The sequence below is a fragment of the Cariama cristata genome, unplaced genomic scaffold, assembly GCF_000690535.1.
Source record: "Cariama cristata isolate BGI_N322 unplaced genomic scaffold, ASM69053v1 scaffold10763, whole genome shotgun sequence".
NCBI classification, from domain to species: Eukaryota; Metazoa; Chordata; class Aves; order Cariamiformes; family Cariamidae; genus Cariama; species Cariama cristata.
In genome coordinates this window covers 234-23,368 of record NW_009606661.1, presented here as the reverse complement: position 1 = coordinate 23,368, position 23,135 = coordinate 234, and the positions used below count along the sequence as shown (strand labels likewise).

General features: G+C 38.7%; 1 protein-coding gene and 4 non-coding genes across 5 annotated transcripts in view; 3 read left to right on the top strand and 2 right to left on the bottom strand.

Annotated features, from left to right (window-relative positions):
- The first annotated feature begins 163 nt into the window (after positions 1-163).
- On the top strand, positions 164-236 carry TRNAA-AGC. Its single transcript has one exon. It is a non-coding gene; the product is annotated as a tRNA-Ala (tRNA).
- A 920-nt stretch (positions 237-1,156) lies between these two features.
- On the bottom strand, positions 1,157-1,229 carry TRNAA-AGC. The gene has a single exon. It is a non-coding gene; the product is annotated as a tRNA-Ala (tRNA).
- Positions 1,230-3,462: 2,233 nt separating this feature from the next.
- TRNAA-AGC lies at positions 3,463-3,535 on the top strand. Its single transcript has one exon. It is a non-coding gene; the product is annotated as a tRNA-Ala (tRNA).
- A 522-nt stretch (positions 3,536-4,057) lies between these two features.
- Positions 4,058-4,130, top strand: TRNAA-AGC. Its single transcript has one exon. It is a non-coding gene; the product is annotated as a tRNA-Ala (tRNA).
- A 7,029-nt stretch (positions 4,131-11,159) lies between these two features.
- The window catches only part of MCM4 (minichromosome maintenance complex component 4), a gene marked incomplete at its 5' end in the record, with an annotated part of 12,185 nt that continues 209 nt past the window's right edge, over positions 11,160-23,135 (bottom strand). The window contains 14 exons of the mRNA XM_009696451.1: positions 11,160-11,412; positions 11,776-11,909; positions 12,027-12,255; positions 12,782-12,989; positions 14,267-14,394; positions 14,738-15,103; positions 17,029-17,288; positions 19,058-19,178; positions 19,693-19,913; positions 20,364-20,502; positions 21,683-21,778; positions 21,864-21,959; positions 22,107-22,205; positions 22,294-22,457. Of these exons, the coding sequence (XP_009694753.1) occupies positions 11,320-11,412; positions 11,776-11,909; positions 12,027-12,255; positions 12,782-12,989; positions 14,267-14,394; positions 14,738-15,103; positions 17,029-17,288; positions 19,058-19,178; positions 19,693-19,913; positions 20,364-20,502; positions 21,683-21,778; positions 21,864-21,959; positions 22,107-22,205; positions 22,294-22,457 (2,354 nt within the window). The remainder of the gene's footprint in view (positions 11,413-11,775; positions 11,910-12,026; positions 12,256-12,781; positions 12,990-14,266; positions 14,395-14,737; positions 15,104-17,028; positions 17,289-19,057; positions 19,179-19,692; positions 19,914-20,363; positions 20,503-21,682; positions 21,779-21,863; positions 21,960-22,106; positions 22,206-22,293; positions 22,458-23,135) is intronic.

The following is a 23,135-nucleotide window of genomic DNA, read 5'->3' as shown; positions in this document are numbered from 1 at the left end:
CCCAGCTACCAGTGTGATATTTGGGTAGAAAAGGTGTGATTTCTGGGAGAACGTTTCGTTTGCACTTGAGACAGCAGATCAAGTGTCTGGATAGTTTGTAGAAAGTTCTGTCAGGGAGAAAAGCGAAAGTAGGAAGGGCCAGCAATGCAGGGTGGTACCGCACGGGGAATTAGCTCAAATGGTAGAGCGCTCGCTTAGCATGCGAGAGGTAGCGGGATCGATGCCCGCATTCTCCATTTGCCACTGCGAAGTGTTACTCTCTATCGCGACTGTCAACGTTCGTTTTTTCAGTTACCAGTTGTAATTTTTTTGCTGCTTTGGAAAAGAGAGGCTCGTAAACTACTATTTTGTCTAAAATTAAGGTAACTGCCTGCACAAAAAAGAAGGAAATTCCTGTTAAAGGGTTTTTAAAAGTGAAACAAAAGCACGCTGACAGATAGCACTGTTTCTTCTGATTTTTGGCTGTGATAAAATTTTAGTTCCCTGTTTATACTACCTTATATTGTGGGGCTATTTTAAATTTAGATGCATTTTTCTATAGCAGTTTTGTAAGGATTAAAATTAATCAATTTTAAGAAGAACATGCACAATATGAGTGATTTAAGTTGTTAATGTTGGTCAAAGATGAGCATTTTTTTTAAAGTGCAAATTATTTTCTTATAATGGGTTGAGGAAGAAATTGAGTAAAATTGTGAGAGATTGAATGTCACTTGAAACTCAAGTTAGGAACAAGTGTGTCATGCCCATCCTAGCTGCATCAGATGCAAGGTAGCTGGAGACAGTAACGCTATGGCGAGCTGATGATTATATAGACAACTACAAACTCTTACATCCGCTTACAGACAATTTCACTAACTTTTCATATCGTTAAAAACTAAAAAAAAATGCTCACATTAAAATTCAATGCACTTGTAAGGGACAGAAGTGAATTTTATTTCCTATATTACAGAATAACATTAGTATTAGATGTTTTTACGAAGAAATTGTTTTTCAGAGAGTTCACAAGTGTAGTCTGCTAATTGAGATTTTTTTTTTCCCTGTTTAGTTTGCTGTATGACATGATATATATTACTAGCAATATATTTTCTTTCACAAACTCGAACAATTTATGGAAGAAAATCTTACGCTACCGTAGATATTCAGTCTCTCAAAACACTGGAGAATGCGGGCATCGATCCCGCTACCTCTCGCATGCTAAGCGAGCGCTCTACCATTTGAGCTAATTCCCCGTGCTTGGGGACGTGAAGGGCGGCTTTACTTCTGCTGAATCACAGCTTGGCCGCTGTAGGTATAATTGCTTTGTTGAGTCACTCTGCTTATTTAATAACACTGAATTATCACTGTATTTCTGTGGAAAGCCTGTTAGCTTAAAAGTCAGAACACTCACTTGACATATGAGAAGCGTATTGATGCGTTTTCTGCTATGTCACTTTGATAAAACAATACTTGTTTTCCTGAACAAAGCCTCCTCTAGTGTTTATTCAGGAAGGAGAAAGAACTTTTTTTTTTACCTCTGTTACAATGCAGGTACCAAAAGACTTGTAAATCTAGAAAGTATACTGTTAGAAGTCACTGAAGGGCAATGAGATTTTTCTTCCCCTTGTTTTTCAAGTATTTTTATTTTATTTTCCAACTTTATTTTCTAACTAGCTGTATGTAAATGATAAATACAGTGGTTTAAAAGTTCATGTTTATCATAGTTTGTGGGGAGAAAGTATTCATTTATATCTTCCTAAGTTATATTCTAGGTATTTCTACCTTTTTTTATTGACTTTGATGATTCAGTTAAAATAGTATAGCATCTTAAATACATGACGTTACTAAAAACATTTCAGAAATAAAAAAATTCAAGTGTAGTCATACTAAGTGACTTTGCAGTAAGAAGAACATTGGCAAAGCCTTATTCCCGGGTTATTAAATCAGGGAATGTTTTCTGGATTTAAAGAACAAAATTGTAGTCTACACTGAGAGTGGTTACAGGGATACACTATTAAACAACAAAGGTAATGAAAATTGTATAGTACAGGTTTTCTCACTTTCTGTTTAAATGCAGAAAAGTAAGTTCTGCTAGTAAAGTAAAACGTGTGCAGTAATCTAATGATACATGTGCTGGCAGTTTTCTCTAATGGATTTAAATTATGGGATGACAGCATCCAGTCAAAAGAAAATAAATTACGAAATTAAGCATCAGCTGGTTACAACTTGTCTAAAGAATGGTAGTACTTCAAATCTGTGGCAATCCAGATTCAGGACAAGATGTGGAACTAAAACCACAGTATCACTGCAAACATTCTCCTAGAATTTAAATATTCTCCTGCCTTACCTCAATCTCTGCACAACAATAAATAAAAATTTGTTCTCACTATTTTTTGCAGTATATTGTAACTGACTTTGTCTAGCTCACTGGAGTAAACTTGAGGGGGAAGACAAGTATGCAAAAGTGGATTCAGTCCTACTCACAGGCACACATCTTAGGCTGAGTGATGGCCCACTGCACATCTGCTGCTGGGATCTTTCCCTGTCACATTTCACAAGGTTCAGCTCTGTGTACAGCTTGCTTTATCTACCTTGTGCAGTCTGAGTCAGTATGAAAACGGCAGATTACCTCTCTCTATTTTTCACCCTCAAATCTCACTCTGCTGCCACTGAAAAGGCCTAAAGCTTGGGCAATTCAGCTCACAGAGAAACAGTTTATTTGATGCCAAAGTCAGAGAAGGGTGAGGAAAGACCTCTGCAATAGTACTATTTACAGTGATTAAAATGTATATTTCATATAATTGACAGCCTAATGTTTTGTGATCTTGAATTTGTTGTGACTGCTAAGTTTTCATGAAAGATAGTGAGGAAAACTTTATGATTTCTTCACTTGGTTGGGACAACTTTCTTCACCTACATGGCTGAAAATAACCTGACCGCCTTAATTCCATTTTTTCATTTCTCTAGGGTATTTCAGCTGTGAAGGCTTTGTGTCCACATACTTTCTTTTGACACAGATCGCTTCAATGCATCTCTTTGGCAATACTAATGTAAACTGATACATTAATTTAATCAGGCTTGACTTTTGCTTTCTGGATGGTCTTCTTAGGAGATGTCGGGGCAAATGCAAGTTTTGTATTATCTTCTAGCTGCTCCACTGCATTGTCTTGATATGACTTCCCTCAATATAGAAGAAGCAGCTGCCCTCTTCAAAGAACAATAAATCTAGTGCGAGTTGGGTGGCATTGAAAGGCTGCAGGTCGTGAGTTTGTCAGGCAAGTTAGCGTGAAGTGCCTTATGTTACTCAGGGAGGTTATCATCTTGTACAAAAAAATAGACAAGCTCAAGGTTAAATGGTAGTAAGTGTTCTGAGCAGCTGCCCCAGGGTTACTACCGGTAATTAAGGAGCACAGTCAGTAAAGGGAAGGCAGTTTGCATTTCTGGTTATTAAAATCTATGGTTATGAGGTAAATCAGAGTGTTGGGGGGGGAATTAGCTCAAATGGTAGAGCGCTCGCTTAGCATGCGAGAGGCAGCGGGATCGATGCCCGCATTCTCCAGTGTCATCTTTTGCTTGTGGTGGGTGAAAAAACAGGTAACTATGAAAGATGTTTTCATGTATTGAACTGGAGTTTTGAAGTATAATAAGCTCTTATTTTTTAGATGTACATGGTTTATTTCTTAAATGCTGCCATATGTCTGACTAGAATAAATTAAAATAATTAACTCGTATAAAAAAAGAAAAAAGAAACTGGCTTTTATGGGGAGAAAACCAAATGCTGGAACGTACTTCCTCTCATGAATTGCAAGTAATGAACTTTTTTGTTTTATTTTATACACCTGTAAAACACATATTTTCCAGTTTGTCTTGTTTCTTACTGCTTCATTTTGAAATGCTAAGTGAAATATTACAAATTTATTATTTGACAACTGCTTTGGAACTGGAAGTTGAATGTGGTATCATTTGTGAATAGAGATACCAGAGCAAGAGAAAAAACTGTATTACATGTGTTGCATGTACTGCAAGTTTAAATACACCCTAAAGATTACAGTTTTGTGATCCCTACTAACAATGAGAGGGAGGGGAATTAGCTCAAATGGTAGAGCGCTCGCTTAGCATGCGAGAGGTAGCGGGATCGATGCCCGCATTCTCCAGTGTTTTGTTAAACGGGACTCGTTATACCTAGAAGTAGAAACTACCAAAACAAAATACCTAACCATTTCAGTAAAATGTTAATTTTGTTTTAATCAGGGCAAAACTGATTTTTTTTTCTTCCTCCCCCCCTCCCTCCTTTGGAGTGCATTTACTACCAAAAGCAGGGTTATATAACTGCCTATGTCAATCCTCTTTCATAATTGTTGACTCTTCCTGGCCAGTTTAAGTCAAATTTGAGAGAAAGAGAATTCTGCAATATGACGTTTATTCCAGGCTTTATGAAAAAAAATGGATGAATGACGGTTAGAGACCTGAATCAGCATTTCTTTTCTCTACCTGTCCAAGTAGGATACAGTTTGATCAGACAGTGGAAAATAGCAGTTTAGGAGTACTTGTTCTTCCCCAGCTGCCCATTCTGGTCCCTGTCCAGAAATACAGGGTCTTTTTTCATTTACGATCTTTGTGAAGCTGTTGTATGAGCTGGATCAGTCAATTCAAGGTTAAGGGTGAAAGTTGTCATGTCTCTCCCCCCAAGTCTGTGTCCTAGAAAGCATACTACAACTGCTGTGTCTTTTAGCTCTGGCCCGTGTGCAGGTTATAATTGAGTTCCCTAGCCACCTTTCCTATTTTCACAGAGCTGCTTTTAAAGGAGGCTAAGATGGCCTGCCACACTTCTGTTAGAACTTCAGAGATAACCTCAACCATCTGATTGATTGACTGACTTCCCCTAACACCATATTAGTTTCTTCTGATCGTTGTCTAGATGCTGTGTATTTCTTTATGGTGCACCCTGACCCTTCTAGAAGCAGCTGCACTTGTTGCGCAGCTTTTTAGATCTTAGTGACCAGTGCCGCTAAATCTGTTGTCTCTGGAGTGTTAACTAAGCACCTGATAGTGTGCAAAAAGGCCTGGTGATTTCCTCACATCTTCTGTGTGTTCATGGCTGAGGAAGAAAATGTACGTGGAACTAGCAAAACACTGGTGTTACAGAATAAGTTTAATCAACCTAACTTTTTAATTCTACTCTATTCTTTTACATTTATTCTTTTGTCTGAATAACTTCACTTAGCATTAGTTAGCAGGAGAAGGAATTCCAGGTCACATATCATAAATTCATCCTGACCTGGTTGCTTGGCTACGGGGAGGGGGTCTGGAAGAAGATAAGGAGGAAACTCTGTCAGCAGAAGCTACAAACTATTGAGATAAGGACAATAAATGGCCGAGCAGGAGTTTGGAGGCAGAGAACCAAAGAGAAACAGCTGAGCCCGCAGACCACAAATTACCATTGGATCAAGAGGTGCGTGGACAGCGTGTGAAGAGTAGGAAACTCTGTCAGCAGAAGCTACAAACTATTGAGATAAGGACAATAAATGGCCGAGCAGGAGTTTGGAGGCAGAGAACCAAAGAGAAACAGCTGAGCCCGCAGACCACAAATTACCATTGGATCAAGAGGTGCGTGGACAGCGTGTGAAGAGTCTGACCATTGGCCAAGAGGCGTGTGAAGGGAGCATGGACAGGGGGTGCATAGATTGTAAGAGTTTAAAACCCCAGGTTTTCTTTGTTTCGGGGTCCCTCTCCGGAGGCACCCAGCTTGAGCTGTCATTCTGCTGTACCATCCAAATAAATTGACGTCTGAGACTCTGCTGCAGGAATCCTAGGGCAAAGAGATTTCTTTAACACTGGTATTACTCCACTTCTTGGTGTGTCTCCTTAGACTTTGGAGGCTGAAAACTTAACATTCCCCTTGAACTCTTGGGCATACCTAAAAAAGGGTGTACTGGTCTTAGTGACTACTCTCAATATGATTAGTAGACAGAAGATGCCTAGAATGGTCATACTAAATGCCATCCTTCTGACAACAGTCTGGGACATGCTTCTAGGTACCCTGCATATGCTTCTTTTCAGCAGGTCACACTGTGTTGGCACTGGGTTCTTGTCCCACCAACATCCATTACTAAACCTGCCTCATAAAAATGATTCCTGATCATTATCATTGATAAATGATTTTTTTATCTCATCAACTGTTTTGAGAAGCGTGGATGAAGATAACTTGCACGTCTGTCTCTCAAGAATCTCTAATGATGAGTCATTTCAGAGAAAGAATACTTTCCTTCTTTTAGGATGACTGCTGAGTATTCCAAGATCTCTTCAAATCAGCGAATAAATGGAATTTATTTTTTTTTGCCTCTTCCTCTTCATGAACTGAAGATAGAGTGCACGGTTTGGAGTATTTCTCAGTAACATCCATCTTCAAGTTTTGCCGAAAGGGTTGTGCAAGGATTTTAACCTGCTTGTTGCACTTAGATAAAATAGACCATATAAAGCAGTTGTGCTGCTTTGTACAGCTGACGGAGGTCTACACAGCATTGTATTTTGCTATTAAAAAGTCACCAGTACCAGACACTTGGGAGCGTTGTTGTTTATCCCAGGCAAAATAGCCTGCCTATTGGGGTCATTCTCACATTTGCAATTACACTGCTAAGCCTGCTTTAGCTTCCTGATCAGCCCGGGGCTGCTTTTTTCAATTATTGAGAGGAAGCTGAGAACAATAAGGAGGTATTTAGATGGATTTCTACAGCTAGCCCCTGTATTGCTGAGAAGCTGGGTCAGGCTCATAATGATGTTTACTTTGTACTCATTTGTTTATATTGATTTGTTTGGTTGGAGTGTTTATATATCATGTAGATTCCATGAGACACTCTTCTAATAAGGGTCACAGAGGCAATTACTTTTTCAAAGTAGCAGGAACTGTGTGATCCCAGTACGTGTCTGTCACACCGTGATAGAACATGAGTGGAACTGTCAACCAAGCAGATGTTGCCAAGACTGTTTACCTAGAAAGATACTATAAGGAGATGCCCAATTAATGAAAAAAATTCTGCCTACATAATGGCCTTAGAGCTTCATTTTACTGAGTAGAAGCTTAAGAGCTTAATGGCTGTTCTTTGCATCCTGAAAGATGGGCTAAGAACTAGCTGGATGATTGAGGTGCTTCCCCTTCCTTCATCTTCCCACCCCATGTAGACATACTGAAAAGCAAAGGTAACATACTATGTGACCAAAACTGACATAAGGTCATAAATAGCAATGCAGGTAGCCAGCCAAGGCTTGCTATATTGAAGGTTGGAAGCTGAACTCACTCAATGGACATGATGTGCCTGGATACCTAGACTCAATTCTCTCTTAATTCTCTCTGGCTTTAAATTGTGGATGTAGTAACATGCAGTTGTGTATGGGAATGGTATTTGCATTCTGCCGGTTCAAGTCTACATCTGGTGCTGCTGGAAAAGATTGGCAACTGGAAAGTGCTCCTGGCTTATGACTAAGAACTAGAACTAGGAGGGAAGTCTGGCTCCCAACTTGGTAAGCTTGTGCCAACCATTTCTTCATTGGGTGAGAAAAGCCAAACTCTGAGGGGTCTGTTGTGGTTACATCTTTTGGGGATGAGGGAAGAAAATGACACTTGAGTACTTGTCACCATTTAAGGGTTTAAGGCTGGGCCAGCAATTAAAGCAGAAGGCAGATGCCCTCTATTAACCCTTTCCAGAGAGAATGCTTTAGGGCTCTACAAGGTAATTGTATAGTAATTATATAATTAGTAGGTCTTCTGCTTAGATTTTATTACTACTTCTAAAATATTTTTCATAGCAGCAAGTACAACTCTCTTGTTTTCTTTAGCAGTTTGGAGTCCAAAGATGCCAGTCACAATGGGAGTCTGGTTGTGCTTATTGTATAGACAAACTGTATTCTAGAAACCTTACAACCCACAATTAACTAGCTTTTTGGTCGAGCATTAATTTAAGCTGGTACTAGGCTGTCTGTAAACATTATTGTAAGGTGACCGTGCAAACTGAGAATTGGATGACAGCCTCGGTATTGACTGTCAGTTTACCTCACAGATGACGAATCCCATGCTTTTTAAGTAAACTATGCTTATATTTTTACAAGACTACATGTGGTCTTGCTGAGTCAGAAAAAAATGGAAAACGCTTACTTTCTTCAGTCCATATTGCTGTATCCAAACATCAAATGACATAGCAGCTCTAAATTATGAAATCGGATAAATACACTGCAAAAGCAGGATAGAATCACTTCCCTGACCAACTATTTGACACGCAGTCTTCAGTGCACATTTTTCTTTTCCCGAGATAATCCTGGAAGTCCTAGGGCCTTCTAGGAAGATAAAACTGGAATTCAAGAGTGACTGCCAAAAACGACTGAAGTTTGATGAGGCCAACTAGAACATAGTCTTAAGGAATATATTATCTCAGTTATGATGAGCAGGGGATAATCTTGACAAATGTTTCTCCCTTAGGAGTATACATCTGTTCCTACTAAAGCACCTAACAAAACTGGGGATGACTAGGATCAAGTCCCTTTCCAATCAAATCTGTGCTTGCAGAGAGATGAAGTACCAGCTTTGAAACCAGTAACAGTGGTAGCAAATGACATTTTTCCATCTGTTTTGTACTGGTTCCTCACCCACCCCAAGTAACTGGTGATTGCATTCTGTGCTAGAAAAACAGAAGAGTGCCATTCTGTTTCACTTCACCAGCACCTTCTTTACAGTGTTAGACAAGGTAGCAGATCACTTAAAACTATGGCTTCTCAAAGTGACTTATTAGAAATAATTTCTGCCAGTAGGCTTAACTTTTTTATTAGGCCTTTTGTAGAATGTATAGAGGACTTCAATGACTTTTTTCTGCATTCCTTCTGATGTTAAGCATATCAAGTTTCTGGCAGGAGTGCTTTCTGCTGGTTGCATATTCCAGTCTTGACTTAAGTTTTTTTTAAATGAGTTTAATTATAACTACTAACAGCATAGGGTAAATACAGCAGTAAATTATGATACACAGTTTGAGACTACTGCATAGAGTAAGGGAAATACTCTCAGTCTATGTAAATTACTTCTGCTTTGTGTACATTTCAAATTAGATTATGGATGGTTAAGATCTTTCAATCGGATTTTTTTTCTAACCAAAAGACTGTTTACAAGTATTTCCATTCTATATCCACCTAATTGCAGAGTGGCACTTGCAGTCCTTGCTTATTTAAAAAACTACTAGACTGAAAACAAATCGTGTCCATCAACTACTACATACAGGCTTAAGAGCCACCTAGTGGGATTATTCTGCAGCGACCCTGTAAACACTAACCAGTAATTCCTAATGAAGCATTTTACTTAAAAGAAAAAAAATAATGGGGAGTTAAAAGTCGTCTTAAATTGAAAGGGAGCTGAAATATGTTTTTACACACAAAACTTTCTTCCATTTCCTAGAACACCTGATTTTGTGGCTACACAATTCAATTTAGAATTTGCAAGTAGATGAACAGCCCAATTTCCTTTTTATAGTAATAGTTTCCATACTGACAAGCAACTTTAATTTGAGGAATTTTGCTGGTGTAACCAGATGCATCACTATTTGAATTACTTGTTTTTTCAAAACATGGTGGTGGTTTGTCTGACAAGACGAAGTACCAAGTAGTTCGGAAGGGTTACTGTTGTTATATTACTGTTATTGCTATGAGAATGGAAAAACAGGAGAAAAAGGGTTGTGAACTGAGGTAGTACTTTAAGGACCAAGCAGTGTAAATGGAAAAAGTACGCAAGTGATGCTTTCAAAAAGTAAAAAGTAATTGCTTAAAACTGTATCAGTCACACATAAAAGGCAGATAGTAATTGTGAAATAAAAGGATGGTTGTTTTCTAAGCAAAAGACATAACTAGTAATGTGGCAGAGAAGAAAATAAGATCCTGTGAGACAAGTGCCACTAGAGAATCTATGATTCTGGTATGTAGGGGAGTTTGGAATTTTATTTTACAGACTCTTCTTTTGAAGAGAAGTGTCAAGCTCCTGAGATCTCAGCTTACCTGTATCAAACTTTTAAGCCTTGAGTCAGGGAACCTAGACTTCCTCTACAGAAAAACACAACATGAACTAAGTCCTTCCAGTCCATAAAAGCCAAGAAGATGAGGCGATAGTGACTTGTTTACTAATAAACAAGACTGGGGTGATGGCTGTTATTTAATGTGATGCTGCTGGCATACACTGTATTTTTAAGTCTAGAATAGACCTAGAGTTTCTCCCTTCTACTAGAAAACCAAATAACTGAAAATTCAACTACAGTTAAACAGTATCTTGCTCATATAATGAACCACTAGCAAGAAAAAATAGGTTTTAAAGTGCTCGCTTTTTGCATGGGAGGTTTGCTTCCTTCTTTTGGAAGCAGTGGCGGTGAATATAGGAGTACGTACTTCAGCTTAAAATGGGTAAGGGAGCAGTTGAGCTCAGCCTGGTGCTGTCTGCTCAGAAGTGAATTAGGGAACTCTCCTGGCTAGCTCAGCTGTGAAAACAATAGCAGCTATTGACATGGAATGGCTGAAAGCATCTGCCCTGCCTAGAATTCTCTGGTCATATACTACTGCGCCTTGTTCTTTCACAACCAATTATATGGGATTACACTGAAGGTGGGTAACTTCATTTATCCAGTCATGCTTAAATGTGTAGTAATAAAATTTAGATTCTACTTGAAAACATCTGCCTTTTTTTTTTTACATTGAGGATACCTACCAAAGTACACTCAAGTGGAAAAAAAAAAAACACAAAACAACAAAAACCAAAGCTTTCATGCTGTCACAGACAGCTTCCTAGAAATTGCAGAATTCTAGATTGAAAAGCGCTTAGCACAGGATATGCTCATTTTCACCTGAAATGAATGCTAAGGAGCCCTTTTAAGTCTGATAACTTTATTTGAGATTACAGCAATATTGCATTTACTAAAGAGTCATTTAAGATGAATTTGTACAATTGAATTTGAAATACAGACCACATTGTTAGCATGTTGTACAAAACCTCATAAAAATACATGGCACTTGACATATTAGTAATTACATTTAGCTAAAATGTAAATAGCATTTCCAGCTCAGGATTTTTTAGGTCCTTTGTAATCTCTTGTGCTGACAGAAGTGCCACTTAATTGTTGCTACAGTTGTCGTAGCAAATGATAACCCTAAATCTTGAAAATCTTGCAGACTGGCAATATAGTAAGGCGAAGTAAAGACCTAACAGTTGACTTGCAAGAAAAAGCTATGCTTGTCCTAGCAAGTGATAGTCCCAAATCTCAAAGATTTTGCAGACTGATGCTATCTAGTAAAGCTGTGACAGCTGGCTTGCAAGGAAAGGCTAACTTACAGCAGTCTAACAGTCTTTCCAGTCACAGTCAAGAAGTCATCGTCAGCCAAGGCACGAAGTGCTTCTTCAAACATTTCCTTAGTGACAGCCTAAAAAGAAAAAAAAGTACATTGAGTAAAGATAGGGGGGAATACTTTAAAGACTGTAAAAATGCCTTACTTCCTACCAGTTTCCTTATCAGGTTTATTAAGCTTTAATATGTTCTTTTTGCAATTTGAAATCTGGCCTGGAACCCTGAAGCCGAGTTTGCTATTTCAGAAGCCAGCATAAATTAAAATACCGCAAAGATTCGGCTCATTTATCTGTAGAATTAGCTTTCTGGTCACGGCAGCTGAAAAAGTTAGTGTCTCACTTGCCCTCCACAATGCGATTTGAGAACATGATAATGCTGATTTGGAAAAACACCATGCTTTTAAAATTAATGAAAACGTAAAACAAAGCAGGAAACTTACTGTATCAGACTGTGCTCGGATATCATCAAAAAGCTGTTGGTATTTCAAGGCTGGTGTTTTACCCTTTGACTGGATAAGTTTCCTTAAGGCTTGAGCCAGCTCCTCTTTCCGCTTACGAGCTGTTGCACTCATTCCTTACGAAAAGGAAGAAAACACCTTTTAGAAATAAACTAAGGAGGACAGGTTAAGTTACATTTAAAAATTAAAAAAGCCTAATAGCATCCCAGCCTTATCACTATGAAAGCACAAACCTGTAGTGAGAATGGATATGTCCACAATTCCAGTCCTTGGGTCAGTAGCAGACTGTTTCAGTGCTTCCCGATGGAGGCGCTTGGCTTCTTCTACATCAATTGTTTCAACTTTCTCAGAAAAGCGTACTTTAGCATGCGCTTCTGCCAGTCGGATCAGAGACTCAAGTTGTCGAGGATATGCAGAAACCATTCCTCTGCCACTACCAATCTTCCTCATGTCCACGTATGCCTGAAGAGAGCCATTCAATAGTTTCGTAAGTCCTGTCCCCCTTCATCCCCCGCCTCTTATTTCAAAATAGGAGCAATTCTGGCAAGCTGTTCCAAACACTATTTCTGATTATACACCTTCATGATTCTTCTGCAGTGAAGGATAACCACATCACATATACACATTTCCCTTATAAAGCAATTAAGCCATGATAATGAGTCAAGTTTTGACTCACTTCAAAAACTTAGGACTAGCCTTACATAGTAGTGCTTGTGTCTGTACTGACACCTTTCATTTCAGTATAATTTTATGCTTTTATTAATGTGATAGAATCAAAACCCAACACATCTGAAAGCTAACGATCAAAGCACAGAATGATTTATATACTGGTTCGTCTTTCCTTTCTAAAAGCTGGTGATTTTTAGAGGTGTTTGAAGAGTATTATAGAAAAAATTTATATAAATAGGGAGCTTATGTATGAGGGGGATTTTGCCATTTTTGACAAGTCAGTAAGAACTCGGAACATTAGTAACAGCAACTCCTTTACCTCAATAAGGGCTTGGCTTGCTTCTTCACTTAACCTAGGATTTACATAACTACGAGCATATGCAATGTAATCCCTCAATACTGCCATGTCCATATATTCCTCCTCCATCTTTTCTTCACTCTGGTAGTACAGTGAAACCAAATGGCGAGCAAGACGTCTGTCATAAGCTTCATCACGTGGATCCAACATTAAAAAGATCAAGTCAAATCTGAAGGGGTAAGAATCCAGTATTAGTGTGTACATTTTCCTGACATTTAAAGTAGCTTGTTGTAGGGTTCTTGACTCAATGAGTAGAGGTAAGAGATATTTGACCGTTACTTCCTACTCTAAGTAGCAGTTGCTCTATTGAACTGAAAAGATAGTTTTTGTAGAAATCTGAAAGTACAGAACACCACAGTGGATTTGCTTCCATTCTATGAAATTGAAACTTTGAAAGTGAGATACATTCTGCAACATTCAGATCCCATGTTCAAGGCTGACAGTTACCACACCACACAAAAGCCGGAAACCACACAAACAAAAAACCTCCACACATGTACCAAATGCACAGAACAAACTTGCTGCTAAAGAAACTGCCCTGAAAGGCAACAAAGCATATACCTATATAGTTTATGCATATACATGTATTTATTTACTTACGGTTCTTATAAATAAAAACACACTTGTGGTTTAATCCTGAAAAAGTGGGTTGTAGTTTTACAAACAATATATTCAACTATAGGCAGACATTTTTAGCCAGTCCATCATGTTTATAAGCTTAAATCCAATAAATGGTGGAACTGAGATGCTACTCAATCCTAGTTTCATTCAGCATACTCATACTAAGGTATCATTTATCACTAAATGGATAAATTAAGCAGCTCTTAATTGAAATCTAAGCTGTCGGTGTCCTCAGAATATCCAGTATACCAGTGTACTTCAAATTGCCAGCTAGTGTGGGAATTCCTCACAAAATGCAACTGCAGCACATAGACAGTTTCAGATCAACAGACACTAAATGTTGCTCTAACAGTCATCACCCAAAAGAAGGCTAGCACTGCCACCTCCCCGACTGAATTTTACAGAGCATGAAGCAGGCACAGACCTTCAGATTCTACCACCTCTGCTACAAGTTCCCTGATCATCAGTTTCACTTTCAAAGTTCTATGGCGCTAAGGAAAACATCCTGAGTTTTTGTTGAAGTTATCAATGCTTTAAGTTTCAGAATAACTCTTTTCTAGGAGAGAATCATAAAACAGCAGAAAAAAACAATACAGAAGTAAACAAAGAGATCCTACAGGTCTCATCAGATCTTCTGTCAATATGTAAATACTAAAAGGCAGTTTCTGCTCACATAGAAGTTGTAAGAACAGCATTTAAAATAAATGGTACAAAAGTTTTCCACTATGCTACAAAGAATACAATTGTTCTGTTCTACAATATTTAGCTCTTTTCACAAAAGGAAGTACAACATCTTCTAAAAATGAGACATGCAAGTGGGAGTACCTTGACAACAGTGTATGAGGAAGCTGGATGTTTTCAATAGTAGTCTTTTTCGGATTCCACTGTGATTCTATAGGGTTAGCTGCTGCTAGGATAGATGTACGAGCATTCAGTTGGCAAATAATTCCAGCCTGTCAAAACGAGAAACATTTCTGAAACCAGCTGCAGCTATGTGCCACCAAAACTTTTTTCCCCTAACTTCATGAGACCACCAGTGTTATTAAATGGGTTCTGTAATAAGAGACTGCATTGCAAAAACCTTTTAAGAGTAAAGGAAAAACAAAAAAATTTGGAAATACTACAGTTTGCTACAACAGCTGTATTCTTTTGTAAATGAGTTGTTACCTAATCTAGGATTGATCCACTGACAAGAACAGAGAAGAAATCTGTTGTTCTTCTGCTAACCTTTTGGTTTCAGCTGCCTAGCAGATACCGTGCTTAGTGCAAAGAACCTGGAATTAAAGAGAGACCTACCTTTGCAATGGAGAGAGTCTGTTGTTCCATTACTTCATGTAGTACTGATCTTGTGCTTTCATTCATTTTATCAAACTCGTCAATGCAGCAAATGCCATTGTCACTAAGTACTAGAGCCCCTGTCTGAAGAACCAGTTGCCGTGTTTCTGGATCCTTCATCACATACGCAGTAAGACCAACTGCACTTGAACCTTTGCCAGATGTATACTGGCCTCGAGGAACCAGGTTATACACATACTGGAGCAGCTGTGATTTACTAGTACCAGGATCACCACAGAGAAGAATGTTGATCTCAGCACGGAAATTGCCTCTTCCTGTGTGAGTAAAATCCTTTCTTGATCCCCCAAAAAGCTGAAGCAGAATACCCTATAAAAATATTCTCTTTAAAAATGAAAAACATCACCTCTTGCATAGTTAACAGGACAAATCCAACTGTTGAACTGAAACATCTAATGAACTGAAGCACTGCTAAAATTAACACAACTCAGACATGAAAGAAAACACTTGAAACTGTTTTTAGAAGTCTTTAAAAAGGGTTAATTCTTTATAGATACCCTCAATTCCAGTTATTTACAAACATATAGTTAAACTACTAGGTCCTACAAACTCAGATTCTAATTAAAGTTTGAAATCAGGTTTATTCCAAATCTATTCCAAAAGCTATGTAATCAAAATTTTGATAACACATTCTGCTGACAATAGGAAAGCCAGAATAGACTACTGTTTTCCCTAAAGCTCTGTTTAATCTAGGAACTGTTACCTCTTTCATATCATTATAAAAGTGCCATTTTTATCAGCTTTTTAGTCAAGACTAATGAAGTATTTTCTTTTCAGGAAAGCTGCTTTACTGTGTTCATAACTTTACTTAAATAAAAGTTCTTTACTTGCCCATAAAGATGAAGTTTAAGGTCTTTTATTTCATTGGAATTTACCAACACTTCCTCCTTTATACTTCCTAAAGAAAGCATATGCTTGTAGTGTTAGTAAAGAAATAAAAGTAAGTAACTTCCAGGATTTTAAAAGTACTGGAATTATTAGTATAAACATATGTCTGTCATTTTATCAGTTACCTAGAATTATTGGGGAGGATTTTTTTTTCCTCTTTTCAAATTTACTAGATTAAAAATTCACCACTTCCCAGTGTCCTTTTTGTATTTTTTTTCCTCTATTAGCATATATGTGCTAGAAAGTCAATGAAAAGAAGTGATATTCAGTGACAATGACAGCTGGAAACAGCAAGGAAAACTGTGCGCTACTTCATGTAAAGCCTCTGCAAAATTTCTTACAGCACAAAAACCTGCAGAGGCATGGAGTGAGCTATTTGTTTTAGCTCTGTTCTCACTCACTTAGAACAACTTGCGGAGGTTAGTAAAACCTGTTCAGTAGTTACAAGAAGTATGACCTGCCCCGTTTTATTTTCCTCGAGGTCCCCAATATAGAGTATTGGTGCTCCAATGCATGTGGGTTTCAGGCACTTTCAAGTATTAAAGATAGAAATTTTGTCTGTTGTTGTGAACAGATTTTGGTCAGAACATGAAGATCTCCCTTGATGAAGGGTCCCTAGCTTTCCTCAGCTCCACCCACTACACCTGATGTGCCCTATTAGTGGGGAGAGGAGCTAATGACAAATGGAAGTGTTACTATTGTATTTTTTTTTTAGCAGGAAATTGTTGTATGGTTTTGAATTCAACTTCTAGCCATTTCAGAACCCTGTGAACTATGATAACATATAAACCTATAAAGAAAAAACAAAGGAATATACTTGAAGAGGATTGTTTGGTGTCTGACATTACCTTGAGACCCACTATTGACTGCAGTTTTTGTAATGATAAAGTTGTAGTACCTCAGTTGAGAAGTATCCCAGCAGGGACTGTTAAGTAATTCTTTTAACATCCCATCAGTCAAGGTCAACTACATGTCATTTTAAAGCTCCTGTTCTCTTGTGGATGCCTCTTTTCAACAATCATTTACTATGTTATAGCTACTTATTTTCCTTTGATCATCAGAAATCTGAAAAGTCAAGAAATGTCCAAGGTGCATACTGCAATCAAGTTTTCCCAGTTCTGCTGCTTTCCTACCTTTTCAATACCTTCCCTCTAATTCAGACTCCTTAATACCATGAAAAGAATTAGGTTGCACTTATAACCAACTCCATCCTGACAAGACCATGGAGTTTGAAGACTGCTCTTTTGAATTCTGAAGCCTCAAGTCATTCTTATAGCAAACAATAATTACAAATGTACTTGTATATAAATACATTTCTTACAAGAGAAATATAGAATTTGATTCACCTTTTTGATATCTTCGTGCTCATAGATACTTGGGGCCAATGCAGAAGAAAGTCTCTCATATATATCTGTTTTTTTAGAAAGCTCTTTTAGAATTTCCACACGTTCCTCTGTAAACATTTTTTGCTCAGTTTCCTCATCAACACCGTGCAGGCGTTTTGCATCCGTCTTGCGATAGTGTATGACATCAATGTGGGTCTTATAAACGGATTTTACGTTACTGACCCTTGGATTAACTCGAATTGGGACTGCCCTGTAGATACCTAAATAAAATTTTTAATCACAGCATTAGATATGAAGAAACATGATAATCCAAAAAGAAAATTTTACATTTTCCCTTGAGAAGCTTTTCAAAACAGCCTAAATACTTTAGTCAGTTTATTTCCCAGTAAGTCACATATTTAAGTCATCTAGACCCTACTTTTTCAGGTACATACATGTTTAAGATTCCCATCACAAGTATTCTCAACAAGGAAAATGCTTAAGCGTTTTTGAAAAAAATTAAGGCTTGATGCTTTTGAAAGTCTTGCTCTGATGTCTGAAGTCAGCATTTCCCCCTTTCATAAGTGCCAAGTTTAATAACAGATTTCTAATGCATCTCTAACAGCTAGCAGTACAGCAGTTGTTTTAAAGCAAAGTGCCTTATAAAATGCGGTTGCAGTATCACAAGACTTGCTCTATGCTACCACTCTCCTGACAGCAGACGCTATTTAAGATACTGCCTCTTCCTCACCTACATTCTCAGAATGACTGAATTGCCAAGGTCAGATGATCTGGAGATTGTCTAGTCCAACCATGGGCTCAAACCGGAGTCAACTAGAACAGGTTGCTAAAGGCTGTGTCCAGTCAGGTTTTGAGTATCTCTAAGGATGGAGACTCCACAGAGCCTCTCTGGGCAACCTGTGCTGGGGCTTGACCATCCAAACAGTAAAAAAGTTCTTATGTTTAACTGGAATTTCCTGTATTTCAATTTGCACCCACTGCCTGCTGCTGGGCACTACTGAGAAAAGTCTGGTTCTGTCTTCTTGACATCCTCTCGTGTCCCCCTGCTCCCAAATCAGGTATTTATAAACACACTGCTAAGATCGCCCTGAGCCTTCTCTTCTCCAGGCTGAGCAGTCCCAGCTTTCTCAGCCTTTCCGTATATGGACGGAAGCTCCAGTTATCATCATGACCCTTTGCTGAATTCACTCTAGTATGTTCACATCTCCCTTGTACTGGGAGAGCCCAGCACTCCAGCTGTTACCTCACCAGTGCTGGGCAGAGGGGAAGGACCCCCTCCCTCCACCTGCTGGCAACACTCCTCCTCAGGCAGCCCAGGAAGCTGCTGGCATCACAGTCCTGTGGTCTGTCAAGCCCTGCTTCCTTCCAGTTCTGCTTTTGGCTGCAAGTTTGCTGAGGGTGCACTCTGTCCCATCCTCCAGGCCATCAGTGAAGATATCCAACAGTGTCTGGCCCCAGTACTGACCCCTGGGATACATCTGTGGTAATCAACCTCCAGCTGGACTTTGTGCTACTGATGATAACGCTTTGAGCCCACCAGTTCTGCCAGTTTTAAATCCATCTCACCGTCCACTTCTCTAACCCATACACCATCAGTTTGTCTGCGAGGATGTTACAGGAGACAGTGATGAAAACCTTGCTGAAGTCAAGATAAAGAACATCCACCGCTCCAGTCATCTCATTGTAGAAGGCTGTTATCCACTGCAAATTCATGCTGACTACTCCCAATCACCTTCTGGTCCTTCATACAGTTAGAAATGGTTTCAAGGATTATTGGGTCTATCACCTCCCCAGGGGTCAAGATGAGGTTGACTGGCCTGTAGTTCCCCAGGACTTCTCCTTGCCCTAGAAGTGACTTTGGCTTTCTTCCAATATCTTAGCCAGTCACCATGACTTTTCAAAGATAACCAAGTGCTTTGCAAAGACAGTGGCCAGCTCCCTCAGCATGTGCAGGTGCATCCCATCAGGTCCCTTTATAGACAGTTAAGATCAGTGAAAAAGGAGGATGGAAACTCAAACCAAATTTTACCTGTGACATTAACTCTATCACCTGGCTGAACTTTATCAACAAGGTCATTGTGAGCAAACAGCGCGACCGTATGTGGTGTCTGTCCAGCTGGCATATCTTCAGGAGACTCCTGCAGTTTGATCTGGCAAAAACCACCAAAGTTTTAGTTTCAAAAAAAGCAAAGCTTTTCTACAGAGCATACAACAGAATCTTATATTAGCAGTCCTCAGCATCATTTTGAATCAGTAACATTGCTCAAGAACAAAGCACCCCCCACCCAAACAGCAAAACTAATAAAAAGATACAATGAAAATGAGAATTCTGCTGCTTGCTACTGGTATGGCTAAAATGCTGTTACAGACAAGGCTCATCTAGTCCAGCTAGAAGGGGACATACTATATATAAAGGGGCTTCCATATGGAAACATTAAGGTATGCACATACTTCATTTCATCCTTTTAATGCATTTTTTTCTCTGAAGTAGACTTACACTTTCACTAAGTTGTTTTCACCCATTTTCATGTTCCAAAACACTTTTCCCTTTTCAAAACATTCAGTCTCAAGATACATACATTAATGCTATTGATGATATTACGGAGGTTGGGGAGCAAAAACTAGAAGTGGTTTCATTTTAACCACTACCTAAGCACAACATACCATCTGTTTGTCAGAGAACATGGATCGATTGTGAATCAGTGCCATACTGTGCGTGGTGTTACAGTTCTTGCATACTGATGGTTCAGCAATCCTGCCACGATCGATTTCTACTCTGGTGGTGAAAGCGCAAACCTGGCATTTAAAGAATGCTTCTTGCATCTCGGGAATTAACTGGGAGCTTCTGATGACCATACCACTGATGGTGATAAGCTGATCAATATCTACAAAATATAGAGAGCTGTGTCATGACATCATACTCTTAAAATTCAAAATAACCTTCAAAATTTCGTGTTACATTAGTTTTCAGGTGGGAGGTAGACATTTTGTTAGGTACTAGTATTTTGTCTAAGACAAAGCAAAAAGAATCATAAATGCATAATACAGATATTCTAATTTACAGGAGTATTTATACAAAAGAAAGAATCCTTCCCACTTGCAGAACTAAGAACATGAGCTGCTGATGCCAGGGAAGATTTCCTTTATGGATAGATTATTCTGTGTTTGGGGTCTAAAGCATTTGCTTCTGAAACAGACTTAAATAACTGAAAGACATTGGTCTGGATGGACCACAAGTACAGTTTTATACAGTCTTCATGTAATTCTATGTTAACATTCAATAAGTTTATATAAATCCTTCAGATTCTTTTCTGACATGGTAATCAAAAGTTTACCTTCAGGGTTTAGACTTCTCATATTCCTAGTCTTCAGTGCATTATATGGCCTTACTTGAATTTGGTGTTCTAATATTGAATCAGGGTAACGATCAAAAAAGATCTCATTGGCAGCCATGTCAAAGGTTGGGATAACTTCCTGTATAAAATCGTTAGAAATAGTTAAGCTTACAAGTTAAAAAAAAAAATATCTGTCACCATTTAAGGTTGGGCTGGCAATTAAAACTGACAGCAGATGCTCTCTATTAGCCCCCTCCTTCCCCAGAAGGGGAGGAGAAAAGGGAGAGAGACTTAGGGGTTGGAAAATTAAGACAACTTTAAAAATAACAATGAAAAAGAGTACAATAATATTACTACTACTACTACTTTAGAAATAAGAATATACAAAACCAACATTGGGCTTCCCAGTGATGATCATGGAATTGCATGCTGCGGTGGCTTGTTCCAGAACGGACCCAGCAGCTGACAGGAACCAGACTCAGGAATACACGGATTGGGATCGGAGGCAGGAGGACAAGCAGAGTCCCACTAGGATGCCGGCCATGAAAGAAGGGCTGACCCCTGTAATCCCTTAGCTTTATACCAAGTATGACTTGGATGGGATGGAATACCTCGCTGATCAGTTTTTGGTCACCTGTCCCATCCGCTCCCTACCACAAGTGCAACCCTTTTATGCCTTCTATGGCCATAAGAGAGCCAGCACTGACATTGGTTCCCACAGAATTAAGTATAAACATGGGCCTTTCTCCATACCAATCCTACCGTTACCTCAGTAACAACTATAAACATCAAGCCTTATCAATTCTGAAAGCAGACACTGTCTGAAAAACATGTAGTCAGCTTCAGAAAGTGCAGTTACTTAGAAGAAACTTAACTGAAGGAAAATCTACTGAAAGGAGAATTGGTCCTGTGTTAGTCAAAACCAGGACAAAAATCACAGAATGAAATATTTTTGCATAAAGCATTTTACATGCTGCTGATCAGCCAGAAATGATTAAAAGTTATGTAGGAAAATACTCAGCTGGAATAACAGAAAATTTGCTGTTTAGATCAGATTTATTCATTTCAGTATTGCAAAGGGGAAAAAAGCACACAACTCCAGATGTTGCAGTTTACCAGCTAATTTTGCATGCATGAGGTACCCACTGTAATATCTATGATCAACTACTATGAAACAAGACATTTTACATGAAGTAAAACAAAGAAGCCACAGAGATTACACTGAACGTACAAAGGACACATTGCATTTAAACTAAGATTAAAAGCCAGAAATACAAAACGGACCACTTGAAAGCCAGAAAACAAGTGCACTACTTCACCTGAGGATAGCAGATCAGTTGCCTGTAAAGATTTTCATCAAACGATCTTAGATGGTCACAATTTACATTCAGGAATGGTTCCCCAACCATATTAATCTGCAAGGTATTTGAAAAGAAATCTTTAGCTCAACGGCACACAGTACTAAAAAAGAAAAGTTATGGTTCACTGTGTTACAAGTACCTCTTCAAGTCGTTGCATATAGCGTGGCTCATTAAGATCCAAGCCAATGTCTTCATCTTCTTTAGCTAGCGGATCAATGAAGCGCTGAAGAAATCTCTAAATGTTAGATGTAACAGGGAGACAGAAGGGAAAGATGAGCAGAATTTAGTAGTACAAGCACCTGCTTTGTATCAGATTCAAATAATATTTGTTTAAATCAAACTAGCTTTGCATTTAATAAAAGGAAAAAACAAGTTAACCTACCTGGAATTTTTCTTTGCACGAGGCTACATTAACATCAGTTCCCCAAATAACAAGCTTTTGTCCAAGAGATTGCTCGGTTGCTACTACATCCTCAGCTGGCTGTGTGGAAACAAATTAAGCATATGCAAATATGCATAGTTGTTTAAAAAAAAGGTTGTCTGATATAAGATCCGAGACATCTACCTACCCCATCTGAGTGTAAGTCGACTTGTCTGGCTTTACGGACAGACCCAAGATCCGGCCTCTGCCTAACCGGAGTTCCTCGTACACCACTTCGTGGAGTACCCTCTACCCTGGAGCTGGGTGTGCCGTAAGTCAGAGGAGAACTGATATCGAAGTCAAGAGGAATAGCTGTGAAAAAAATACTTCATTGTGATTATCAAGACTTTTTACATTCAGAGCAGACTAAAATTCAGCCTCTGCCTTTGTCTCATCATTCTTTTAACTCTACTGTCATAAAACGAGTAGCATCAATCAATACCAGCATTTTGTTAAAACAGAAACAATAAAGATGTTGCAAGTCTACCTAAAACTTTACTTTGCATTAACATCTCTTCTGAAAGATCCCAAGTTCTAGTAAAGCTTCACTAGAAACCTTTAAAGCAGTACTGCATTTTAAACTACAGTGGTGTTCAAGCACAAAAAGCTGAAACATAGCATTTTAGATGAAACACATTTTTTGGTATTTTGGGGGCTGTAAAGCAAGTGACATGAGAATTACCAGCTACTGCAATTAACAACAATTCCAATTATAAAAGCAAGAACGGCTTTTTAAAGCAATCAACCTAATTCTTTCTGCATTAATTTTTTTCTCTAGAAATACATAAAAGAACAAGGCATCAGCCCTGAGACATACTCCCATGGTTACGTGAAGATACAACTGCAGATCTACACCCCTGACACCAACTACGCCCCGTACTGTTCACTGTGCTAAACTCAAATGACAAACTTGAGACAAAACTCATTTTTTCCTAGAGGATTTTTCAGCCGGATCCATTCTGCACGCTGGCTGACTACGTAGGAGCGGAG